Here is a 26,275-nt window from a genome sequence, read left to right on the forward strand (position 1 = left end):
TGACAAAAATTTGATATAATTATATATCTCTAGAAGTTGAAAATATAAATGAGATATATGTTATAATTGATTAAAATGAGTTATATGTATAAATAGATAATGGTTTACATCTTGCATTATGTTACTGTATATAAGTGTTTGATAATTCATAAACAATGTGAGTAAAACATGATTGTATGTTCATAAGTATGAATAGGTTCATCTGCCTTTCACAGCATAAGCGAGTTCTCTACATAAATAATTCTTATCTAATATTCCCCATAATTATTAAAGTCAATTCTTGTTTAACATCAGTAAAATGCAATTTCCATTATTTTTATCTAAGATGTTAGTTTTCAGTTATCATCCATATTTGCAATGATGTTGTATTTCATGATTGTCTATAAATTGAAATTTGTATCATTGTATTATATATTTACTGATTATACATTCGCTCACTGTAACTTTGACAAAGAAGTTTATTAATAAATTGTGATTCAACAGTCTTTTAAGTTTGTGGATTTATTATTCCAGGAATAATCCTAAGCCGTCCTTAATAGACGCACTATCCCAGTGTTATATTAATATGATGCATTAATGGAACCAAATTGTCACCCTTTCGTTTTAGCCTTAGTTCTACATGTACATGTAATTGTGATCAATAAGTAAAACTTTCTTATTCATTTTATTTTTTTATACTATATACAGTAATTTTGTTGAAGTAGCATAGCTTTGACTAATTATATAAACCAGTATTTAAATACACCGGCTAATGTAGGTGGCTGAAATGATAATTCTAAAGAAACTAAGTTTAAATGAATATCCAATTGTGTTTGCATATTTCACAGGTTTAATATCCTTCTACTGACCTATCTGGAGTCGGTGTGTACAGATATTGGTGGACATACTTAATGTGAATTGATTGTGTATGTTTATATATTACCATGCTCTTCTCAAATATTGTAACCGCCGTCATCATGTTAAAGGCGACGAACATGTAATATTTATATGCTGAATAAAGAATTGATCGACATTAGATCTAAAATCGATATCTTTTTTTAACGCTGACAACTACCCGTTTACCAATTTGTTACTCAATGACTCGTTACTATGTACCATAATATGGAAGGGATTATCCGCCACTCTAATTAATATGAAGACATTCTTATTATTTTGAAGACATTGTTATTAATATGAAGACATTATTATTAATACGTTGTAATCATTATGCAAGATCGTTACTCGAGTTCTTATTGAAATATGCGAACATTTAATTTACACTTGTAAACATGCAAGCGATAATTAGATATTTAATTTGCTGGCTTTCAAATATTTTTCCTTTATTTGAATTTGCTTTCTAAAATTAATTTGACACACATATTTTTTTTTACAGTGTTTCAGTATTTATTTAACAAAAATCATGGTAATTTTAGTCCCATGCTGACATTGTGTATTATGTATTCGAAACAGCAGTTTGCATAGCACACTAAGAGTTTCGAAGTATAATTCAAAATTAATTAGGTTTTTGCGTTAGAATTGGCCCTTTACATGAATGCAAAAAAAGAATATAGACGTCTCAATTCCAATGTAAATTTAGAGTCTTTAAAAAGTGCAAGTAAAATGTACAAAAAAGAAATAAGTTTAAAGCTTCATAAATATAATAAAACTATTAATAATAAGTTCAGAAGTTTACGTCATTCAGACCCCAGAGCATATTGGTCTTTACTGAATAAATACTCGGGAGAAAGAAATAAAATTATGTCTAATATTAGTGCAGAGGATTTTTATGAACATTTCAGTAAATTGAATGAAAATAATGAGGGAGAGAATGTTGATTTTGACATAACCAATATTTCAGATTATAATTTTGAATTGAACTCCACTATAACTAACAGTGAAATATTGAATGCTATTAATGGTTTAAGTAATTATAATAAAGCTTGTTCTTTACATGACAATATATTGAATGAGTATATAAAGTACTCTAAAGATATTATGCTGCCTGTTCTAAATAAATTGTTTAATATAATTTTTGAACAGCATGTGTCCCAGAAGTCTGGTGCAAAGGAATTATTTTTCCTATTTATAAAAAAGGGTGATGTAAATAACCCAGACAACTACAGAGGAATCACTATTTTAAGTTGTTTAGGAAAATTATTCACAAGTATTCTCAATAACAGACTTAATACTTTTCTAGAAAATTCAGGATTGTTAAGTGAAGAGCAGGCTGGTTTTCGTAAAGATTATGGAACTGTAGATCATATATTTACTTTGAAACTGTTAGTTGATTTTTTATCTAAGTAAGAATAAGAATTTATATTGTGCATTTGTGGATTATAAAAAAAAGCTTTCGATTCTGTAAATAGAACTTTTTTATGGATGAAACTCTTAAAGCACACTGTAGATGGTAAAATGCTAAGCGTAATTTATAGTATTTACGACAAAGCTAAATCATGTGTAAAAAGCACTCGGGGTTTATCAACATATTTTACAAGTGCAACAGGTGTCCGTCAAGGTGAAAACCTATCACATATTCTTTTTTCTGTCTTCCTGAATGATCTTGTAGAACATATTTCAAATACGTATAATGGTTTAGATTTACTTTCGCAGTCTATTAAAAATGTACTAAGTGATGATATAGTAGAGGTTTACTTTAAATTGTTTTTACTGCTTTATGCTGATGATACTGTAATTTTTGCAGAATCTGCATCTGATTTTCAATTAGCACTAGATGCTATGTCTACTTATTGCGAGTTATGGAAACTTCAAGTAAATACAGCCAAAACTAAAGTGGTGATTTTTTCAAAAGGGAAATGTAGAAATACACATTCTTTTTACTTTAACAATGCCATACTTGATATTGTTGAGGATTTTAGCCACTAAGGTATTAAGATTATTTTTAATGGTAAGTTCAATAAAACTACTAAATACCTATGTGACCAAGCTAGAAAAGCTATGATTGCTGTACTTAAAAAATCCAGAACTCTTTGTCTTGATATAGATTTACAATTACAACTTTTGACTCCATGGTCACTCTAATTTTGTTATATGGTGTAAAAGTGTGGGGTGTAGGTAACATTGATATTGTAAAGCAATTTCAGTTGAAATATTTTAAACTCATAATGAATGTCAAAAAGTCCACTCCTAGTGTTATGGTATTTGGGGAGCTTGGTACTCTTCCAATTTGTTGTGTCATAAAATGTAGAGTCCTAAATTTTTGGTGCAAAATCATGTATTCAAAACCTGATAAGTATGTAATATTATGTACAAACTAATGTTTGAATTGGACCGTCAAAACGTATATCACTCCCCATGGATAGCTTATGTAAAAAAAAATCATTGCAAGAGCTTGGTTAACCAATCTGTGTTATCACCTTCTTTTTTTAAAAATATTGTCAAATCTAGAATTAAAGACCAATATGTTCAAATGTGGCATGAACAGGTTTTTAACTCTAGCAAATGTATCACTTACAGAATTTTTAAATCCTCATTTGAGTTAGAACCCTATTTTAAACTTTTACATAGAAATCTAGCCTTATCGCTGTGTAGGTTTAGATGTAGTAACCATAAACTCCCTATTGAAAAGGGTCGTTATATAAATTTGGATCATGATTTAAGATATTGCCGTCTCTGTCCAAATAATTCTTTATTAGGTGATGAGTTTCATTATATTTTTCAGTGTCCTTATTTTAACATTTATCGTAGTATAAACAAAAGAAAAATAAAAAGTATAAATTCACCGTGGCAGAGGGGTTTGCGCGCTCGCTTAGGAAGCAAGAGGTCTGGAGTTCAAATCCCAATGAAGGCAAGTCATTTTTTTTTCAAATTGTTTAAGTCAAATAAACATTGAATTGAATATCAGTGTTGCAATTAGTCTTATTACCAATTTCCTACAATTAAAACGCTGGAAAGCATTGGTGGCACTTTACAAAAACAAGTTGGTTTATAATCTCACAACTTCACCTTTCTGACATTCTGAGACCCAAACAAATTCAGCGCCTTCTGTGCTTTGATTTGATAACGTCAACACTGTTATGAAGACGATTTTGTTTAAATGAGTCAATGTTAAACAGCATTTTATACTGCGAAAGATGTTTCGATTGTTTTGATTAAATGTTGAACATTTTATTACAAATGAATTAACACATATTCGGTAGCATCCATACACTGAATACCTAATGTTGATTTTAATGTGTGTTTTTGAATTAAAATGAATTAATATATTTTAAGGGAAATCATACCAATTTTCAGAATGAAACAAGAAAAACGTGTATAAAAATAAAATTAACGTATAACAAAGATATAATTCAAAATACCTTTATAATTATAAAGATACGAAATACACTAAGTCTTGAAACTAACCAAAATCTAACATCAAATTCACTATCGCAAATGTAAAAACGGAAATTGGAATGTCATAAAGCATAATAGGTGAACTGGCGGATAATCCCTTCCATATACCCGTTTACTAATATTGTTATGTACCATTATCTACTTAAATCTGTCTACCTTCTTTGTATTGAAATTATTTGAATGACTATGAACTTATATAAAATTGTTAAATCAATTGTAGGTGAAAATCAATACTATAGGTACTATATTTACTAACCGATTAAAACCAATAATGTTAAGTTGTTATTTATATCATGTGTAAGTACATATATTGATATGTAATCAAAGAGGAATAAAACATTGTCAATAAGAAAATGTATAAACGGTATGTATTGGAAGTGGAAAAAATGGGGTACTCTTGCAGTCAACCATTACAACAAGGGAATAACACGTCAGGTTTGATATTACATTTTTTTTTCATCATACTTTATTTAGGAAATAGATCTTGATTTTGAGTTATATGTGTTATAATATAGAACAGAACAGAACAGAACAGAAACTTTATTTCTTGGTTTAAGCATAAAAAGCGCATCACCATATTACATATACAAATACAACATATAATACATAATTTGCACATGAAATGAACATATATGATTGAAAAATAATGGTTTATGTAAAGTGAGACTGTTTAATGAGTTAAGAAATTTAAAAAGCATAATTTATGAATACATTTATATACTACACAAGAATTTGTCTATCTTTACCTAACATTATCAATTTTAGCTACAATCCATTTTCTTTTAGGTTTGAGAAATTCGGTAATGCCTATCATTAGAATCCACAAAAAGGCAAACTCGCAGTTTTAATTGTGACAAATGAAGGGGAATAACTTATGTAACTTTACTTAACCAGTATTTTAACATTTACTTCCCCTTAATAATTCATGATCAAATTATTACGGTAATAGAATTCATTTCTGTATGAAAAATGAATACGTTTACTGATTTTGTACGTTTTTTTATATAAAGAAAAAAACACACAAAAAAAAAAAACCCTGACAAATAACCAAAACAAACAAAACTAGACTTAATTATAAAAATAAGTTTTGTCAAAACATTTTATCATGGTATTTATATTTTGTTATGTGTTGAAAAACAGATATATTTAATTTGAGAAGATACAAATATAAATAAATGAATAAAAAATATATGTATATATGTACAATTTTATATTCACATATAACTTACATGATGACTATACAAGTGAATATGATGAATATAGCGCGGTATGGAGTTTCAAATGCGTAGTAATATAATCACGAAGCCCGTAGGCCAGAGTGATTAATTACAAATATCCCAACTGATAAATGCAAGGAATTTATTTTGCTACAATATATTAAGTACACATGTATTTTTCCCCGGGATGGAAACTTATTATCCAATTTTATATGTACAAAAGAGTATCTCAACTAGAGGAAATGTCTATTTAAGAAAATTTCTATACCAAGAATTAATTCTACTTTTGCAATAGACAGAAAGTATTCCAAACTGCGATTCATCATATATTTCGCCTTTGATGATTTCTATCCAGCGCGGACACTGTATTCCAAGCCATCGGTAAACTGGGCGGCAGTACCAACAGAGAATTTTTTCGGTGTTTCAAAACGTTTGATTGACTTCAAATTTAAATCAATACTGTGTTCCTTGGTGGGTTCTACTGCCTCTAAATTTACGCCTTTGTCGGCATCAACTGTTACTTGCAAAGTTGTCGTTATTATAAAAGGTTGCAATATTTTAATGTTGTTACAGCCACTCCTGCGAGAAATAGAATTATCGCATGGTTTGGAACTTCAATGAGCATTTAAAAACTGTATTGATATTTAGCAGTACAGTTTTTTCATTGATTCATGTAGGAAAAAAACTCGACTGCTATATAGCGGTTGAGTTTTATATATCAATGTATTTTTTTCACAGAGGCTCCAATTGGGCAGTGGTAACGAACATTCCCAGTAGCAAAAAAAATGGAATCAATGAAATAAAATAAATAAATAAATACAATGAAAAATACCAACAAAGATAATTAATGAAATGAAATTTACTCCCATTTAATCAAAATCCGCTGAATAAATTATTTCCACTAAAAAAAGCCCCCTAGTCTTGAATCAATATTGGTAACAGCGAAAACAACTTGAAAAAACTGCCTTATCATAAATAGCTGTAATGTAGCTAACGATTTATTTATTTATTTATCTTATAAAAAAGAAAACATTATGCTATTGCGATAAAACAGTTATAGTATATGAAACTCGTTACTTACGAGGATATAACACTGGTTCGGCGACATCTCGGGATGTTTCTGCAAAAATTTGTCTCGGCCTTACGGCCTCGCCTTTTTTTTAGCAGAAACATCCGTTGATGTCGCCCCAGACAGTGTTATATCCTCGTAACTAACTCGTTTTATGTACTATAACTATTACATATAAACAATGAATTTGATTTCTTTGTTCTCTGAATTCGTAAATCTTATCACTGGTTTATTAAAAACATAGCTAACACGGACACGAACTGTCCAATTTTTTTATGCTCCCCGAAAAATTTCGGGGGAGCATATTGTCGCCGCATTGTCCGTCCGTCCGTCCGTCCATCTTACCGGGCGTACATTATATGGTCTATGAGCTTCATTCTGTCCATAATTTTGGTTAAAAAAAGAAGGAAATCCCATAAACCAACTGTTTTATATGGTAATTTTACTGGTTTATGGGGTAAAATGCCACAAAGATCAAAGAAAAAGCACATAAACCCAATTGTTGGCACGTCCGTCCGTCCGTCCGCTTTTCTTGTCCGGGACATAACTTTGAAACAACAAGAGGTATCAACATGAAACTTTGTAGATAGATAGATCTCTTTGAGTAGGTGTGCAGTGCACAAGCACCGTAACTATGCCTTGCCTAATTTTTGAATTATTCCCCTTTGTTTATTTTTACACTTTGAACTTTGTCCGGGACATAACTCTAAAAGTATAAGAGGTATCAACATGAAACTTTGTAGGTAGGTAAATCTCATTGAGTAGGTGTGCAGTGAACAAGATTCGTAACTCTGCCTTGCCTAATTTTTGAACTTTCCCCCTTTGTTTATCTTAACACTTTGAACATTGTCCGGGACATAACTCTAAATGTATAAGAGGTATCAACATGAAACTTTGTGGGTAAATAGATCTTATTGAGTAGGTGTGCAGTACATAAGAACCGTAACTCTGCCTTACCTAATTTTTGAATAAACTCCCTTTGTTTTTTTACACTTTGAACTTTGTCCAGGACATAACTCTAAAACTATAAGAGGTTTCAACATGAAACTTTGTAGGTAGAAAGATCTCAATGAGTAGGTGTGCAGTGCACAAGAACCGTAACTCTGTCTTGCCTAATTTTTTTAATTATTCCCCTTTGTTTATTCTTACACTTTGAACTTTGTCCGTGACATAACTCTAAAAGTATAAGAGGTATCAACATGAAACTTTGTAGGTAGATAGATCTCATTGTTTAGGTGTGCAGTACACAAGAACCGTAACTCTGCCTTGCCTAATTTTTTAATTATTCCCCTTTGTTTATTTTCACACTTTGAACTTTGTCCAGGACATAATTATTTACTTACATAAACATCATTATTTAATCGGTCTTATAACACCCAAAAGATACAGTTTGTAAATGTTTATTACAAATAAAATAAAAAGGTATTGCCCAGGTTAGCTATATTTAAAACTCCCGCGCTAAGTCGCGGTGGTGATTGGGATAATCCCATGATACTTTAACGGCAGCCATCTTACAATACGACAATGCCTGGCCCTCCTCGGACAGTTTCATCTGCCGAAAATATAAAATGGAATTAATACATGCAATTCAAAGTTTGTTTGCTACATAAAGATTATCGATTTACTTTTTGCAAACTTTCTCTCTGCCCTACTATGTTGATTTTTTTCATTGACTGAAACCATCACGTGATCAATACACGTGATCATTAATATTTTAAGCGGAAATATAACATTTTTATTTACAAATGACTTGATAAAACAATCCCGGAAGCATTTAAAATAATAAAAATTATTGCAAAATAATAAATGCATAAAAATTGTAAATGTGTGTATGACAACTCGAGATTCAACCTTGTGAATTTGGCGGCCACATATGTAATCCGAAAAATATAATAGACTCAACCAAAAAAGGGTTTGCTTCTCTGTCTATTCATGTAGTTGCACGACAATGATTTGCGAACTACATCTATTTTAAAAATAAAACTATGACCGCAAGCAGATGTCGTACAGAAAAATAAAGGACTTTGTTTCGGATTACATATGTGGCCGCCAAATTCACAGGGTTGAATCTCGATTTATATTATTTTTCAAATACATCATTTTTCTGTTAAAGTCTATGTAAATGTTTTGGCAAGGTGCATAGGTATATGGTATCCAATTTCCATGGTTCAATTTCCTTTGTTTCAAAGGTATTACGTTTGATTCTTCATGTCAGCTGATTTTTTCCAGTGTCAGTTTTGGCTATTGGTACTTTGAGAAACGGAACAGAACGAAAGGAAACAGAACGAGGGGCATAATATATGGGGAATTTAGAAATCAAATTTAAATTTTAGAAATCAATAAAATCATAATAGTTATTATATGAACTCTGTGTAATCATAGTCGAATTATTATAACTCTCAATAAGTCAAAATCGTCTTACTCAAAATTCCGCGTTAGTTTAACTCCGTTTAGGTCAAATTTTGACTTACTGAGACTACTGTTTATTCGAAAGGAAGGTTTGGTCCCGCAAATTAAAGTCCAACATATTTTTATCACAATTAGTCGAAGTGTGAAAACAACCGACTGATCAAAGGTCGGCGACATCAAGATGAGATGTTGTCACTCTGGTTCACACGTAATAATATAACTGTCGGTCATCTAAATAATTAAAACGTTGTAAAAGTGACTTTAATCGGTTTAAGGACTTAATTGTCTTAAACAGTTCTATAAGAAAATTGACTCATGCTTTACATCCCCTGACAATGCTTTATCAGACTGCATTACCACACCTGACAATGCTCTTTCAGACTGCATTGCCTCCCCTGACAAAGCTTTTTCAGACTGCATTACCTCCCCTGACAATGCTCTATCAGACTGCATTACATCCCCTGACAATGCTCTATCAGACTGCATTACCTCCCCTGACAATGCTCTTTCAGACTGCATTACCTCCCCTGAAAATGCACTATCAGACTGTATTACCTCCCCTGCCATTGCTCTATCAGACTGCATTACTTCCCCTGCTAATGGTCTATCAGACTGCATAACCTTCCCTAACAATGCTCTATCAGACTACATTACCTCCCCTGACATTGCTCTATCAGACTGCATTATCTCCCGTGACATTGCTCTATCAGACTGCATTACCTCCCCTGACAATGCTCTATCAGACTGCATTACCTCCCCTGACAATGCTCTATCAGACTGCATTACCTCCCCTGACAATGCTCTATCAGACTGCATTACCTCCTCTGACAATGCTCTATCAGACTGCATTACCTCCTCTGACAATGCTCTATCAGACTGCATTACCTCCCCTGACAATGCTCTATCAGACTGCATTACCTCCCCTGACAATGCTCTATCAGACTGCATTACCTCCCCTGACAATGCTCTATCAGACTGCATTACCTCCCCTGACAATGCTCTATCAGACTGCATTACCTCCTCTGACAATGCTCTATCAGACTGCATTACCACCTCTGACAATGCTCTATCAGACTGCATTACCTCCCCTGACAATGCTCTATCAGACTGCATTACCTTCCCCCGACAATGCTATATCAGACTTTATTACCTCCCCTGACATTGCTCAATCAGACTGCATTTTCTCTCCTGACAATGCTCTATCAGACTGCATTGCCTCCCCTGACAATGATCTATCAAACTTCATAACATTCCCGGACGATGCTTTATCAGACTGCATTACCTCCAATGACAATGATCTATCAGACTTCATTACATCCCCTGACAATGCTCTATCAGACTGCATTACCTCCCCCTACAAATGCTCTATCAGACTTCGTTACCTCCCCTGACAATACTCTTTCAGATTTCATTACCTCCCCTGACAATGCACTTTCAGACTGCATTACCTCCCCTGATAATGCTCTATCAGACTGCATTACCTCCCCTGACAATGCTCTATCATACTGCATTACCTCCCCCTGACAATGCTCTATGAGCCTGCATTACCTCCCCTGGCAGTGCTCAATCAGACTGCATTACATCCCCTGATAATACAGTATCAGACTGCATTACCTCTCCTGACAATGCTCTTCCAGACTTCATTACCACCCCTAACAATGCTTTTTCAGACTGCATTACCTCCCCTGACAATGCGCTATCAGACTGCATTACCCTCCCTGACAATGCTCAGTCAGACTTCATTACCTCACCTAAAAATGCTCTACCGGACTGCATTATCTTCCCTGACAATGCGCTATCAGACTGCATTATATCCCCTGACAATGCTCTATCAGACTGCATAACCTCCCCTGACAATGCTCTATCAGACTACATTATCTCTCCTGACAATGCTCTATCATACTGCATAACCTCCCCCGACAATGCTATATCAGACTTCATTACCTCCCATGACAATGCTTAATCAGACTGCATTTTCTCTCCTGACAATGCTCTATCAGACTTCATGACCTCCCCTGAGAATGCTCTATCAGACTGCATTACCACCTCTGACAATGCTTATTAGACTGCATTGCCTCCCCTGACAATGCTCTATCGGACTGCATTACCCCCCCTGACAGTGCTCTATCATACTTCGTTACCCCCTCTGACAATGCTCAATCAGACTGCATTATCACCTCTGACAATGCTCTATCATACTGCATTGCCTCCCCTGACAATGATCTATCAGACTTCATAACATTCCCTGACAATGCTCTATCAGACTGCATTACCTCCCATGACAATGATCTATCAGACCTCATTACATCCCCTGACAATGCTCTATCAGACTGCATTACCCCCCCCCCCTACAATGCTCTATCATACTTCGTTACCTCCTCTGAAATTGCTCTATCAGACTTCATTCCTACCCCTTATAAATGGCTAACCCACGCTGTCAGGCTCAAGAAATAAAGTTAACGTCACACAACTCATCGTGATAGGCCTTTTAGAGCGTTTTTTTTTTTATCTCTAGTTTAGTCAAGATGATAGCCTGAGGGAATGCAGTAAAGCTCACACTACCTATTTTAAAGGGTTTTATCGCAAGTAAACCCAAGGAAATGCTGTTAGCTCACGCAACCAACTGTCATAAGCCTTTTAGAGGGTTCTAATCGCAAGTAAACTCACAGATATAGCCTGAGGGAATGCAGTATAGGTAACACATTAGAGGGTTTACAAAAAAACACACGGGGTGGTAGTTATTGCAAATGTAAAAAAACTTAACACATCCCAGGGTGAAAGGCATTTTGAGGATTCTTATCACAAGTAAACCTACGGCAATAGAATCAAGGAATATAATAAAGCTCACAGGACCCGTGGTTATAGGCTTTTTAGAGGGTTCTTATCGCAAGTAAACCCACGATGATAGCCTTGAGGAATGCAGTAAACGTAACACAACCAACGATGATAGGCCTTTCAGAGTGTTCTTATCGTTTATGTTCCCTTATGGTGACAGCCTAAGAGAATGCAGTTTAGCTCACAAAACGTGCGGTGATAGGCCTTTAAGAGGATTTTTATCACAAGAAAACCCACGGTGACAGCCTGAGTGAATGCACAACACATGGTGATATGGTTTTTAGAGGGTTCTAATCGCTAGTGATCCCGCGTTGACAGCCTCAAGGAATAGAGTAAATGTCACACATCACATGGTTATAGATTATTCAAAAGTTTCTAATCGCAAGCTAACCAACGATGATAGCCAGTGGGAATGCAGTAAAAGTCACACACCCCACGATGATAGGCCTTTTAGATGATTCTTTTCGCAAGTAAACCCACGATGATAGCCTTGAGAAAAACAGTAAACGTAACACAACCCACGGTGATTGGCCATTCAGAGTGTTCTTATCGAAAATCTATTCACGATGATCTAAGGAAATGCAGTAAAGTTCACAATACATGCGGTGATAGGCCTTTAAGAGGATTTTTATCGCAAAAAAACACGGTGACAGCCTGAGGGAATGCACTTAAGCTCAAACAACACACGGTGATTGGGTTTTTACTGGATTCATATCGCTAGTGATCTCGCGTTGGTAGCCTAAAGGAATAGTGAAAATGTCACACATCCCGTGGTTTTACTCCATTCAAATGTTTCTAATCGCAAGTTAACCCACGATGATAGCCAGTTGGAATGGAGGAAAGGGGGGTTCTCCTGAGAGAATGCAATAAGCTCACATCACTCGAGACGGTAGGCATTTTAGAGCGTTCTAATCGCAAGTGAACCCTCAAGGAATGCAGTTACGGTCAAACAAAAAATCAAAGATCAACAAGGCAAAGCAACGTTCACAGAATGCAGCCCCCACACAATCCAGTCACACCATTAATGCTTCCGATGGATCACACTTTCTCCAGATTTTTTGCTGTCTCCTGTTTACCGGGCACAGATCTGTGCTTTTATAATATCCAAATAAGCACAAGTAAGTTAAGGGCAAAAGTTTAACATAAATTTAAGTCGAAAGAGGGGCAAAATTCTGTAAAAATGCTTAATAGAGTTACCTTTTCCTGTCTACAGATTGGGGTCATGATGGTTAACAAGTGTGCAAAGTGTCAAAGCCATATGTCAATGGACTTTGAAAATATTTGAGGTATTACAAAAACTTTAACGTAAATTCTAAGTCGAAAAAGGGGCATAATTCTCTCAAAATGCTTGATACAGTTACTTACTCCTGTCTACAGGTTGGGCCATGATGGTGAACAAGTGTGCAAAGTTTCGAAGCCATATGTCAGTGGAGTTTGAAAATATTTGAGGTATTACAAAAATTTTAACGTAAATCCTAAATTGAAAAAAGGACATAATTCTGTCAAAATGCTTGATACAAATACCTCCTCCTGTCTACAGGTTGGGGTCATGATGGTGAACAAGTCTGCAAAGTTTCAAAGCCATATGTCAATGGTCTTTGAAAATATTTGTGGTATTACAAAAAACTTTAACATAAGTGGTTACGCCGACGCTCGGGTGACTACAATACCTCTACTTATTCTTATCGAATAGTCGAGCAAAAAATGAGTATTTGATTCCTCTGAACTTACTTGTCCTTATTTGAATATGGCATAGGCACATGTATGTCTGTGCAGTGAAATAGTTAGTAGGAACAGTAAGAAATTCAGAATAACTCAATATGAAAACTTTAGCCAGCACTATTAAGTGTTGAGAATTAAGTACCGCTCAAGCCGGTGCTAGGAGGAGTGAGGGATGTTGCACTTTACATTATCCCTCATGTACAGACTCAATCAAACCGAGTCTGAAGTTCTCTTGTGGTTTTGTTGTGATTGATGCTTCCGAGAGATCACTTTGTTTCCAGATCTTTATACTTCACAACAGCAGGTGTCAAGAGCTGTGTTGCAGCTGTAAAAGTTGCCTCGTACTTCACTTCAGTGTTGTTATATTTTTATGGTCCGCCGGGATCATTGATGCCAGCACTAATCAATCGCAACTTTTCGGACACTTTCTGTCAATCTTCGGATAAGGCTTCTGACTATCAAACATTGTTTTTTTTAAATCATAATATCAACAAAATAGACAATATTTAAATAACATTCATTCGTTACTTACAAAGGTTACACACTCTGTATTTGTGCACATGAAAAGTGACGTTGTCGGACTAGTTTAAAACCTTTTAATATAATATTCATCATTATAGAGTTTTATTTCATTTTTCATTTTCAGAGCAAGCTGAGCAGAAGATAAAGGAAACGACGACACTATTGCAAAAGGTACGGAAATATATATAGGACACTTTGTGATTAGACTTATTACGTATTTGTATGAACATCAGATAATGTATTCGGTGGTAGAGGAAAATATCTACTATCACTCATCAAAACATTACAAGTTGCGGCGTGGCCGAGCGGTTTACTCATTGGACTAATAATTTAAGGATTCTGGTGGCGTGGTACCAAGCCCCGTCAGGGGCAGGCCTTTGTTTCCTAGAGCTAGAAACTTTACATTCATTGCTGAGTATTGATTGGTTCAAGGAACGGAGTCGAGAGTGATCAATAAGCTTATAGCTTCCAACACAATCGGACCAAAATAAATTGGTATAAACTAACATGACAAGGCCGTTACAAGTATTTCTCGATACATGCATGCTTACAATGACGTTACGCACAATGTAAGGTCTAATGATCGTGCCGTCAAAATGACTTGTTTTGACATTACGTTTAAAAGTCGAAATACAGAATATGGTCCGACTCTGGAGAAATTTTACATTGTATCATTCCTGTCAAGTACACGTTACAGCAGCGAATAAATATAAAACTTAGTATATAGTATAGATGCGTTAAAAAAGCAAATGCCCACAGAGTAACGAGATAATGAAATGCGCCAGAAGATTTATCAAAGTATTGCACACGATTTTTTTACGGCACTCATTTGTATAACATGGGACCATTTATTAAGCAAGCTCTATGTCAAAAGATATGTAATTTATTGTTTTTAATATTTAATTAGCAAAAAAACAATATTTTCATTTTGACCTGTTCATTCACATAAAATTTATGTTCCCTTACCTGACCAAATTATTTCTGACAAAAGATGTAACATAAACGTGATCGCTAATAAGGGTAAAAATTGCGTACAAGCACAAATATATTTCATGCCAAAATAAATCACGTTTCAGATTTTCTTTACTCCCCTGCGAATCGGTCGAATGTTTCACTATGTTCATTCTTGAAGTTATGGTCAATTAAGCAGGATAAGAGTAAAAATGGTTTGGGTTAATGTCTTCTGACCATATCTTCAAGAATGATTGGAGGAAACATGCGACCACATTTACGTTCCATCTTTGTCAGAAAACATTAACACAAAACATTTATACTCTTGTCGCGCTTAATCGCGACATACACATAACTTGAAACAACAAAAACACGAAACTACGATGGTGAAACAAGAAATAATATGTATAGCTTTCAACATCGTGGTTTCGTTATTTCGACTTTTCGCTATTGTATTTTTAACATTTCATCACCCAACCTTCAGCTTTTCACCATGGTATTTTCGTTCTTTCGCCTTTTCACCATTTTCATCAACGTGCTTTAAAATTGTCACCAGTGTACATTCGGCTTTTCACCATCGGGATTTAGTTTTATCGACTTTTCACCATCGTATTTTCGTGTTGCGTGTCGCGATGACCCTCACGGGACACCGTACTAAATAACTTGAATTGACTTGTCCGTCTTTGGGTCAGACCATTCATCATCTTTCGGGAAATTTTCATTGTACATGTATTGGGATTTATCTGATTGGGAAGAACTTTTTTAATTTTCAGAAGGCAGAAGCAAAAGTGTGTCCAGAAGATGTATTACAGGCAAAGGCTATTGTTGGTCGCATTGACATGGAATGTCCATCACAAGCGAAAATTGTCCGTATCTTTACCAGCAGTACATTTACAGGTCATTTCTGTCGCAGAACTTTCTTAAGATTTATGTACATGTACAAAAGAAATGATTACAAATAAATTGCTCAGTTGAGTGCAAAATTAATCTTTAAATTCACCACTTCGCTATGAAACATAAGTTGTTCTTCCGTTTTATAATTCAATAATTATAATATTCATTTCACCTCTTTTAATGGTGACACATATTTGCTTCCGTACTGTACATTTTTTTCGAAAACCTAACAGTGTATAATTGTCACAGTACAGGAGCTAAGATATGCCATTTGTCATATTAACGATATTAAATATCTTTGTATCAAGAAGTATATTTTGTAAAATTTGTTTTAGATACAAAACAAGAGAGAAACATGTTGATGAAGTTTGCTTACCCCAAACTAAAGGAGTATTGCCGGAAAATAGGTTACGAGTTTCAAGTGGTAGACATGAGGTGGGGGATCCGAGACGAGGCTACTGACGATCACATGACAACGGAACTTTGCCTCAAAGAGTTGAAACTGTGCCAGAAACTCTCAACCGGACCAAACTTTGTTGTAAGCCCTTTCATTTTTGATAAAATGAACAACAACAAGAAACACAAACAACAAAAATAAATAAATAAAAAAATGAATTAAAAATCATCAACAGCAACAAAAAAACAACACAAAACAAAACAACAACAACCACCAAACAAAAGACAAGAAACAAACAAACCCAAACAACAACAATATAAAAACTCAATTTCATTTTGTGCTGAAATTTATTTAAAAAAAAAACAACAGAAAAAATGGGAACAGACATTTGCAAAAGAGACGAGATTGTTAATAACATACAGATGCTATATGCAACTTGATCAATATGCACAATTTCTGTAACTATTGAAAGTTATAAAAATTAGTTGTACACCTCTGTCTTATGCATTCAAATAGATTGCTGATTATTTTCTGTCTCTTCTCTCCCACAAGTACGGATATACACCATTCCCAAGAGTGATAAAATACATCAGACAGTGTTTAAGCATATAAACATATCTATAACAATATATAAACATTATATAAATAAATTGACATAACATAAACATTATATGCATACATTGTTGCTTATTTTCAGTCTCTTCTCTCCCACAAGTACGGGTATACACCATTCCCAAGAGTGATAGAGTCTGGAGAATTTGAGAAAATATTTAATAATGTCGAGGATAAAGGAGCAAAAGATCTATTTCAAAAGTAAGTACATTTAGTAACTATGACGACTGAAACGAGGTCGATAGTGGTAGGTTTACATTGTAAAAAAGCATATGGAAGGTCAGTCGCTCAAAATATTAACAAATGTCCTTTATATTTACGTAACGTACAATGATTCATCTTACCTAATAAGCGTAACGTCAAAATGCTTTTGATGTCTGGAATGTAAAACATGCACCTGCAGGATCAGCGCTTAATTGGTAGACCACACACGTTTCGAATTCAGGTCTTAACCATTCGTTTTCTTTGGCGAGAAATACACTCGGTATGGTCTCACTTCAGCCTGGGTCTTACAAATATCTACTTCAATCTATAAAATAGACCCTGCTTCTGCCAGTTGTGAAAGGCGGATTATCCCGTTGTGCAATAATGTCGTGTCATAAATGAAAGGAAATACTTTAAAGAGGTTTTGATGGACGATTTTAGATGCTCGCGTGTTCGATTGATGTAAATTAGACTAAAAACGCTCTAAATGTTTTTTAAATGTTTTTTTTTTATAATTGTCATCAACAAATAGATGGTATAGGAAGGACGATAACTCTGTACCCCCAGCATATATACTGTTGTCCGTTAGCACACATATATCTGATTTTCTCAGCGAGGATGAGGGGAAGAAGAAGATGGCAAAGAATAAATGGTGGGAAGAGAGTCAAATCATGCAAGAAACCCTGTCAGAAACAGCCAAGAAAGTCTTTGATAAGGAAACTGCCCGACAATACATACAGTCTGGTAATTATAGAATTAAATCCTTATAAGGGAATTGAATGCTTCCAGTTAATCTCCGTTTCTGGTACATTTTTCTGTGAAATATCAAAGGATCTGCTTTCCACTCTAAACAAATGCAACTATTTATATTACAAAAATATATGTACACTGAATTTAGTTTCAATATCATTTACTCTAGCTCGATTGTAAAGCAAAATAAATCTATAAAATGCAAAATCCCTGGAAACAAAAACGACAAAATTACATGAAAATTGTAGACTCACCTGTTTCATGAGTGATAATGGAAAATTGCATCATCCTTCACGACCCCCCTAGCACCGGCTTCTGTGGTGTTCAGTCGGAATATTATGTTGCTTTCTGAATTTTGCCAGTGCTAATATCATTATATAAAAAACATGGTCATTATCCAAGAGGGGCTCGAACGTACCTTCCAAAGATTAATATACAAATACGTTAACCACTAGATATCATTTTCCAAATGCTTTTAAAAATGTCCTCGAAATATCATCAAATGATGTTCAATTTCAAAATTTGTATACTTTATTTCCTTGTTATGCCAAAGTTTTGATTAGAAAGCACTCACGGAAATATATTAATATATTATTTGACCTTTGTTCGTTTTATGCAGACGCATATAGGTATAAGTTCATTTTATACAATTATTAATCCAGATATGTCGAAATAATCAATAAGTTCGACTTAAAATTTATTATTGTAGTAACGGAAACGGAGACAGAAGAGGGGCTTAAACCCAATATGGCGAAAGATCATTTTCTCTGGCTGAATAGAAATATCGAAGACATTGAGAAACAAGAAAGCAGCTATGCTCTGTCAAGATATATAGGTACAATAGACTTTAGTGCAAACTGTAAAAGCTTATACGTAGAGTAAATTTCTTTGCAAGATATATATCTGTACAAACTTTTCAAGATATATAGGTACAGTAAACATATGTGCAATCTGCCAAAATATAGGTACAGTATACTTCTGTGTAATCTGTCAAGATAAATAGGTACAGTAAATTTATGTGATATCTGTCAAGATATATACATACAGTATATTTATTGCAATCTGTCAATATATATAGGCCCAGTACACTTTTGTGCAATCTGTCAAGGTATATAGGTACTGTTTACCTCTGTTCAATCTGTCAAGATATATAGTTACAGTAAACTTATGTGTAATTTGTCAAGATATATAGGTACAGTATACTTCTGTGCAATCTGTCAAGATATATAGGTACAGTATACTTCTGTGCAATCTGTCAAGATATATAGGTACAGTATACTTCTGTGCAATATGTCAAGATATATAGGTACAGTATACTTCTGTGCAATCTGTCAAGATATATAGGTACAGTATACTTCTGTGCAATCTGTCAAGATATATAGGTACAGTATACTGCTGTGTAATATGTCAAGATATATACGTACAGTATACTTCTGTGTAATCTGTCAAGATATATAGGTACAGTAAACTTCTATGCAATATGTCAAGATATATACGTACAGTTCACTTCTGTGCACTCTGTCAAGATATATAGGTACCGTACACCTCTGTGCACTCTGTCAAGATACATGTATATAGGTACAGTTCACTTCTGTGCAATCTGTCAAGATATATAGGTACAGTAAACTTCTGTGCACTCTGTCAAGATATATAGGTACCGTATACTTCTGTGCAATCTGTCAAGATATATAGGTACAGTTCACTTTTGTGCAATCTGTCAAGATATATAGGTACATTTTACTTATGTGCAAGCTGTAAAGATATATAGATACAGTATACTTTTGTGCAATCCGTCAAGATATACAGGTATAGTATACCTCTTTACAATTTGTCAAGATATATAGGTACAGTATACCTCTATACAATCTGTCAAGATATATAGGTTCAGTATACCTCTATACAATTTGTCAAGATATATAGGTTTAGGATACCTCTATATAATTTGTCAAGATATATAGGTACAAATTTACATAGTACTCATAGTAACTTGTGGTTGGTAATTCTTGTGCAGTTATTTCTTTTACATACTAGTATTAGAGACGATTTTTAAAATTTGGTACCGCCAAGCGCCTTTTGTAACAGAATATAAAACCACTAAATTCTATAAAATAGTAGTTTTTTAAATAAAAAGGTCATTGTATGTTGTTTAAATTTATACTAATTCTATAAGACTCGTACATAGCTGTAAAACCTATATTAGACGAGGCGTAGAATTCTGTATTGTACTCAACAATGTATAGTTACCTCATAGTATTCTAGACCAAACATGCTTTTCCTTTCTTTCTTAAACAGGTTAAATTGAAGAGTGCCACTGTTAATAATGATGAGTGCCCAAGGTTAAAGTAGAAAGAGTGTCACTGGCACTATTGAATAGTGTTGAGTGTCACTGGTAATATTGATAAGTGCATCTGGAATTAAGGTGTGGTGCCACTGACAATAATGATGAGTGCCACGGTAATAGTGATGAGTATACCTGGTTAAAGTGATGAGTGTCACTGGTAAAATTGTTGAGTGTCACTGACAAATATGATGAGTGTCACAGGCTAAAGTGAAGAGTGTCACAGGTTATAGTGAAGAGTGCAACTGCCAATAATAATGAGTGCTCTTTTTAGGTGATAGTGCATTTTCTTTTTATGGGCAGCATGACGGACGAACGGAAAAAGCCAAATAATAATCCTCTCAATGTAACGGTGCATACTCAATGAATGAATCAATTAATAAATAAATCAATCAATCAATCAACCAATAAATATTATAATTTTATTATATTTTCAGAATGTATCGGTCCAGAAGAAAAGGTCCAAAGAGCCAGGCAAATGTTGAAGGAATTAAAGGAGGATAAATTGAAAAAAATTCTAGACCCTACAAAAATTCTTAATTACAGCGTCAAATGGAGTGCTACTGGTAATGCAAAAATGATCGGTCAAAGCAATACTAATTAAAGTAGTCAATATTTATAAGTCCGAATTTCGCTTTGAAAATTTAATAGACCCTTATTTTAACAAAATTATCATTAGGTTCTTTCTAGACATGTTGACAGTATTTTGATTTCAAGCCGATTTGCTCTGATATCTGGGACTAGAAAGAACAACTAATTAGAAAAATAGCAAACCCATTGACCTCTAATATTCTAGCTGGATGATTTTATCACAAGAAATGACCCAAACTCCCTTGTTGGATTCGACCCTTAAAGATAATGCATGAGTGGTTAATTAAAGAAAATGCGTAAGTGGTGCATTAAAGTAAATAAAAGAAAATACATAAGTGATGCATTAAAGTAAATAAAAGACAACGCGTAAATGGTTCATCAATAAAATGCGTGAGTGGTTAAATAATGAAAATGAAAGAAAATGCGTAAATGGTGCGTTAAAGAAAATGCGTAAGTGGTTCACTTCCCTGTCATGATCACTTGTAAGTTTAGGAATGATATTTTCAGACAACATTGGACAATATCATCCGTATTTTGCAGCCGATATTTTACCAAACATGGGGCTAATCAAGGAACAGACATCGGCCTTCTTCGGGTCCGATAATAGTATCAGTTGCTTTAACCAAATAAAATGAATACAATATAGATCCGATGAAATATAACAAATGATATCGTCTCCAAAAGTAAAATGACATACATGAACATTTAATTGTAATACTTAACGCTTATCTGACATATGTTTGCAGTTCGGATCGGAATTTCCGTCCCGAGGGGACCCGCCTAATGGACGGTTACGAGGCTTGCCAAGTTACCACCCATGGGCGGGTTGCCGAGGGACGGATATTCCGATCCGAACCGCAAACGTAAGCTAAATATTTTTTCTTGCATAATATACCATATTCCATTATATTTTAAACTCTTTACCTAACTTAAACAATTAACCATGGAAATTTTGTCATTTCACCCGTAACTCACGTTATTTTCTTTCAACAGCGTATGAAATTACAACTCCATTCATAACGGTAAAATTACGTCATCCTAAGCTTGCTATTGTACAGCACGCGACTCATCTGGCACTCAGGCATAAATCAGAGCGGGTCCTGTGGTGTTGTGGATTATTATTGTTTATCACACAGTGCTCAGTTCCAACGTGTACAATACTCACCGGACAATATTCAAATACAATAATGCACATTACTCAATTAGTACTTAACGCTCACTCACAACGCCATTATTTTAATCATAAATGTTATTACCAAAGTTGTCGTCGTCGTTAGAAGCGGCGGCCTCACCTTCATTGTCATCGTCGTTATAATTATCATCATCATCAGTATTAAAGCATGTATGGTTAGGTACAGTAAATATGATTGTTAAAAAAGAAATGCATATTTGTTTAAAATGGATGAGACTTTAAGTAAAACGAGGTCCCATCTATTTTTGTTAGAGAGGGCCCGTGATTTGTTTGAACGGAAAATCATAAATAGCAATAAAACTGACTACTAGTATATTTCTATGGCATGAATAGCATTGATATGGCCATTTTGCATAACGTTAGTATAAACAATACTTAAAAATTCCCAAAAATACTTCATACATATCAATTCAAACAATTTCACACGAATTGTTTGTGCGAATCTTACTTTGTCTAACTTGTAATGATGGCCTGATCTTTACACAAAACATGTAGGCTATTTAAAAATTCAGTGTTTCAGTTGATTTACTTTCATTTTTCTTGAAAAAAATAATTCCCCCTTAAATGATAAATGGTTATGCCAAGGCTGAAAGATAGATAAGTCCATTTCAGTTGTTTATTGGGTAAGGGTAAGGTTTAAGATATCGTCTGCTTCATTGAACTGGCAAAAACGATTATAATTGTACTGGACCAAAATTGTTTATTCGAAAATAAGTTTGATTTAGATATATTTTATAAATTTAATGATTATAAACAAAACAGTGTTCAAAAGAGTTGACGCGTACATCAGCGGGTCAACATTGCCACATTTAAAAGTCACGTGAGTGCCAGAAAGAAAATGAGTAAGATACACATTTCCCATCGTTTAGGGTGTATGAATTTATAGATAATTGTTTATTGTTAATGTTGTTTTAGGTATTGACCCAAATTCGTCAGAAGAGCACAAAAGGTACTTAGAATCAATGTGTGACGACTTTGTGCAGCACATGATTGGCATGGTGGAAAAGTCTGTTGCAGAAAAAGAAAAAATCAACGATCCTCTGATAGAGGAGTGCCTTCAACACATTCGATTCTGTCAATCCAAATGCGAAGGTTTTACCGGAAGAGAAGGAACGTTAGAGGTAAAATGATTGTATTTTCTGCACGATTTTCACATACAAACGATCGATTTATCATGACACCTTATTACAGCTGACTTTCTAACTGATTTAATGAGTGCAAGGAAATGTTACTAAGCCATGAAGTGATTTCATCTCAAATCAATAGGAGATCAAATCATACCTACTTTGTCGCGATAACACATTATTTACGTTGAAGTCTGCTGTGATTTTGTCTCCGTGGATTTATGTATTTATTATTATCGCCGTTCCCGAATGGCGATATATACAATTAACAAGATTTTAACAATCCTACTGTACACCGCCCGCATTTAGACTATCAAAGCGAATTATTTAATATCACATGATAACAAAATGGACGTCAAAAAACTAAGGGGTGCGTAAAGGGGCTCGACCAATCGCCATGTTTGTCAGCTTACTTATTTGTACAACTAAACATTTTAAAAAGATTTTCGGTCGAAGTAAACTGATTAACATGCAAAAAAGAAATGTGAACAATGTTTGCATAACAATGACATGATAATTATTTCTTGTAGCTAAGAAAATATCCATTTTGTAAACATTGAAATTAAATTATATCATTATGATATTGATGATTTTTTTTCAAAATAGGACAACTTCTATTTTAGGTGTCCCTTTTACTTGTTTTACGTTTGACTTTTTGTAATCATTTACAAATTAACCTAAAAGTTTAAGAAGTATCCTCATTCCTGTACATTTTATTTTAGACCTATCCTTATTTTTTAGAATGGTAAGAACTATCCTTCACATTTTATTTTAGAATGTTCATAATTATCTTTTACATTTTATTTTAGAAAGACCAATGAGCTGATGAGATTCACCGAATTCAGTTTGTAATTTTAAAATGACTTAATTTTAATATGATTAATGAAAATTCTTCTTATATTAAGTCCTTCCCTGTCAATTTTGCAGGAAGTCAAACTGATAATAGACGTACTTCGTCCGAAAAAATAATCAATGTACGATCTCAGTACCAGTCTTTATGCTATTGCAGGATAAACACAGCAAATTGCAATATCTTCTTGCTGCATTCGTATCTGATTAAAGACTGTAGTCTAAATAAGTGTATATTTTGTTTTTCTTTTCAAAACTTGCACTTAAAGAATAAAAAATTGATCAATGCTTTCTTCCGGGTGAGTTTAATACTATGAGAGTTTTCATTGCATCATACCTATAATATAGCAGGTCAGTTATAGTCTGTTAAAAAACTTCGCAACGCAGTCGACGGAGTATAGAACGTAAATTCCATTTATAGAATGCATGAATCAAAACATTCACAGACATCAATTTTAATGTGTAGCTAGTAACTTAGTAGCTTATTATTTTTGCCGATTGATGCACTTATTAAGTAGCGTATGTAGTCCAAATAATTATACTAAGCGTTTAGTTATTGTGATATTTTTCTTATGGGCAATATCTTCCAGATTGTGACCCACAACAAAAATAAATGAGACTCTAGATTAGCACGTCAAAATATTTTAATGAGAACTGAATTGTAGAGTAAACCTAGTATTTGTGTTGACTATATGTGTTAACCGCATACAATAAAGGTATAAGGCAAAACAATGAAATATAATTTCTATATTCAAAGCTGAACGGCGATTCAAACGCAAATACTTGTAAAATAAATATTACTATTGAATATGTACAGAAAATCAAAAGCTACATGACAGGTTCCGGTGCAGGAGGCAACCAGCCGCTAGTGTTACACGGAACCAGTGGTACCGGAAAAACATCTATACTCGCCAAAGCTGCTGAGATGGTTAGATCGTGGATGAGTACACCGCCTGTTATCATTTTGAGGTAAAAAGAAAGACTCATGTTTAAAGGGTTCGTCGCCTTAACACAGGACGCGAGTGTATTGAGGCACAATTCTACTAACAAAGGGTAACGCTTTTCACGTGGTTAAATATATGTGCGTCTCAACGCAGGGGTTGTCTGCTTTATCGAGATTCTAGTAACGAAAGATAGGTTTTCAGTATCTGCGTCCGGACGCTAGGTTTAAGTGTTTTGGCTGGAGCTATCTACGTGCGGGAATCGCTTGCCTCATGATAAAAAAGTTTCAGTCTTTCGAATGCAAAGATTCTTTGCTCAAATCTGCTTTGCTTTCACAGTTTTTCCTGTTATACTTATACTCGAATCGGAACAGGAGGGTTTGTTATGTAATCTTACAACCTTTTCCATATTCAATTAAAATGTTTTCAAGATAATACTTAACATCTTAATGTGCATACCCTTACTGACCATGTTATCCGTAACATACTTACACTATCGTTATTGCTTCACAAAGGCTATTTCAAATATATTTTACTCTTTTTTTTATAGATTTTTGGGAACATCTCCGGACAGTTCAGATTTGATGTCGTTGCTTTATAGCATATGCTCTCAAATAAGACAGGTTTATAATCTTAAACCACTGCCAAGAACACAGGTTTGTTAAAATGTTTCACTTAGTCTGGGAAGACGTAATAGACGGTTTGTTTGAATCTTTATTTCACAACACAATATAATTTGACAGATCTATACTAGAAATCTTTTTAGAAAGTAGTATATTGTTGAATAACCACTAGCTTTGGTTAATCTTTTATAAGAACAGATGACCTTAACCTTTTATTATCATCTTGACCTTTTATTAACACTATTGCCAAAATTCGCTTCATCACTCCTGTATTCCATTGGTATTTTTAATATATTTTCTCTTTAAGTAGTAAACTTAATGTGTGTTTACATGTTTATATTTTTGAATCTTTCTTTCATGCTTTAGGACATAGAGGTACAGATAAATGATTTTGAATTTATTATGAAGGAGAGTCGTCCTCACCTACCTCTGGTGCTGATCCTGGATTCACTTGACCAGCTAGACGACACCTACAATGCTAGACAAATGACTTGGTTGCTTCCCAAATTAACACCCACAACAAAAGTGATTCTTTCAACATTACCGGAGCCAATTTACCAGTGTTTCCCGGCGTTGCAGGTATACCATTGGCAATTTACCCAAGGGTTTTGCCCCAGAGGCCCTTGACATTTGTAAACCACCAATTTATCGGTGCTTACATAACGTCCATTGAGCAGTGTAAGTACAATCATCTTTTTTCTGT

At 34.2% G+C, this 26,275-nt stretch overlaps 1 protein-coding gene across 1 annotated transcript in view; it reads left to right on the forward strand.

The window, feature by feature from the left end:
- Positions 1-4,671: 4,671 nt before the first annotated feature.
- LOC132760468 (NACHT and WD repeat domain-containing protein 2-like) overlaps positions 4,672-26,275 on the forward strand; it is a 31,754-nt gene continuing 10,150 nt past the window's right edge. Inside the window, exons 1-12 of the mRNA XM_060752441.1 lie at positions 4,672-4,767; positions 14,231-14,277; positions 15,831-15,954; positions 16,287-16,489; positions 17,046-17,161; positions 17,697-17,908; positions 18,624-18,749; positions 20,690-20,818; positions 22,951-23,156; positions 24,826-24,977; positions 25,500-25,605; positions 25,939-26,151. Of these exons, the coding sequence (XP_060608424.1) occupies positions 4,686-4,767; positions 14,231-14,277; positions 15,831-15,954; positions 16,287-16,489; positions 17,046-17,161; positions 17,697-17,908; positions 18,624-18,749; positions 20,690-20,818; positions 22,951-23,156; positions 24,826-24,977; positions 25,500-25,605; positions 25,939-26,151 (1,716 nt within the window). The 5' untranslated portion in view covers positions 4,672-4,685. The remainder of the gene's footprint in view (positions 4,768-14,230; positions 14,278-15,830; positions 15,955-16,286; positions 16,490-17,045; positions 17,162-17,696; positions 17,909-18,623; positions 18,750-20,689; positions 20,819-22,950; positions 23,157-24,825; positions 24,978-25,499; positions 25,606-25,938; positions 26,152-26,275) is intronic.

Source organism: Ruditapes philippinarum, unplaced genomic scaffold (genome assembly GCF_026571515.1).
Source record: "Ruditapes philippinarum isolate M1 unplaced genomic scaffold, ASM2657151v2 ctg3492_1_1_1_1, whole genome shotgun sequence".
Lineage (NCBI taxonomy): Eukaryota > Metazoa > Mollusca > Bivalvia > Venerida > Veneridae > Ruditapes > Ruditapes philippinarum.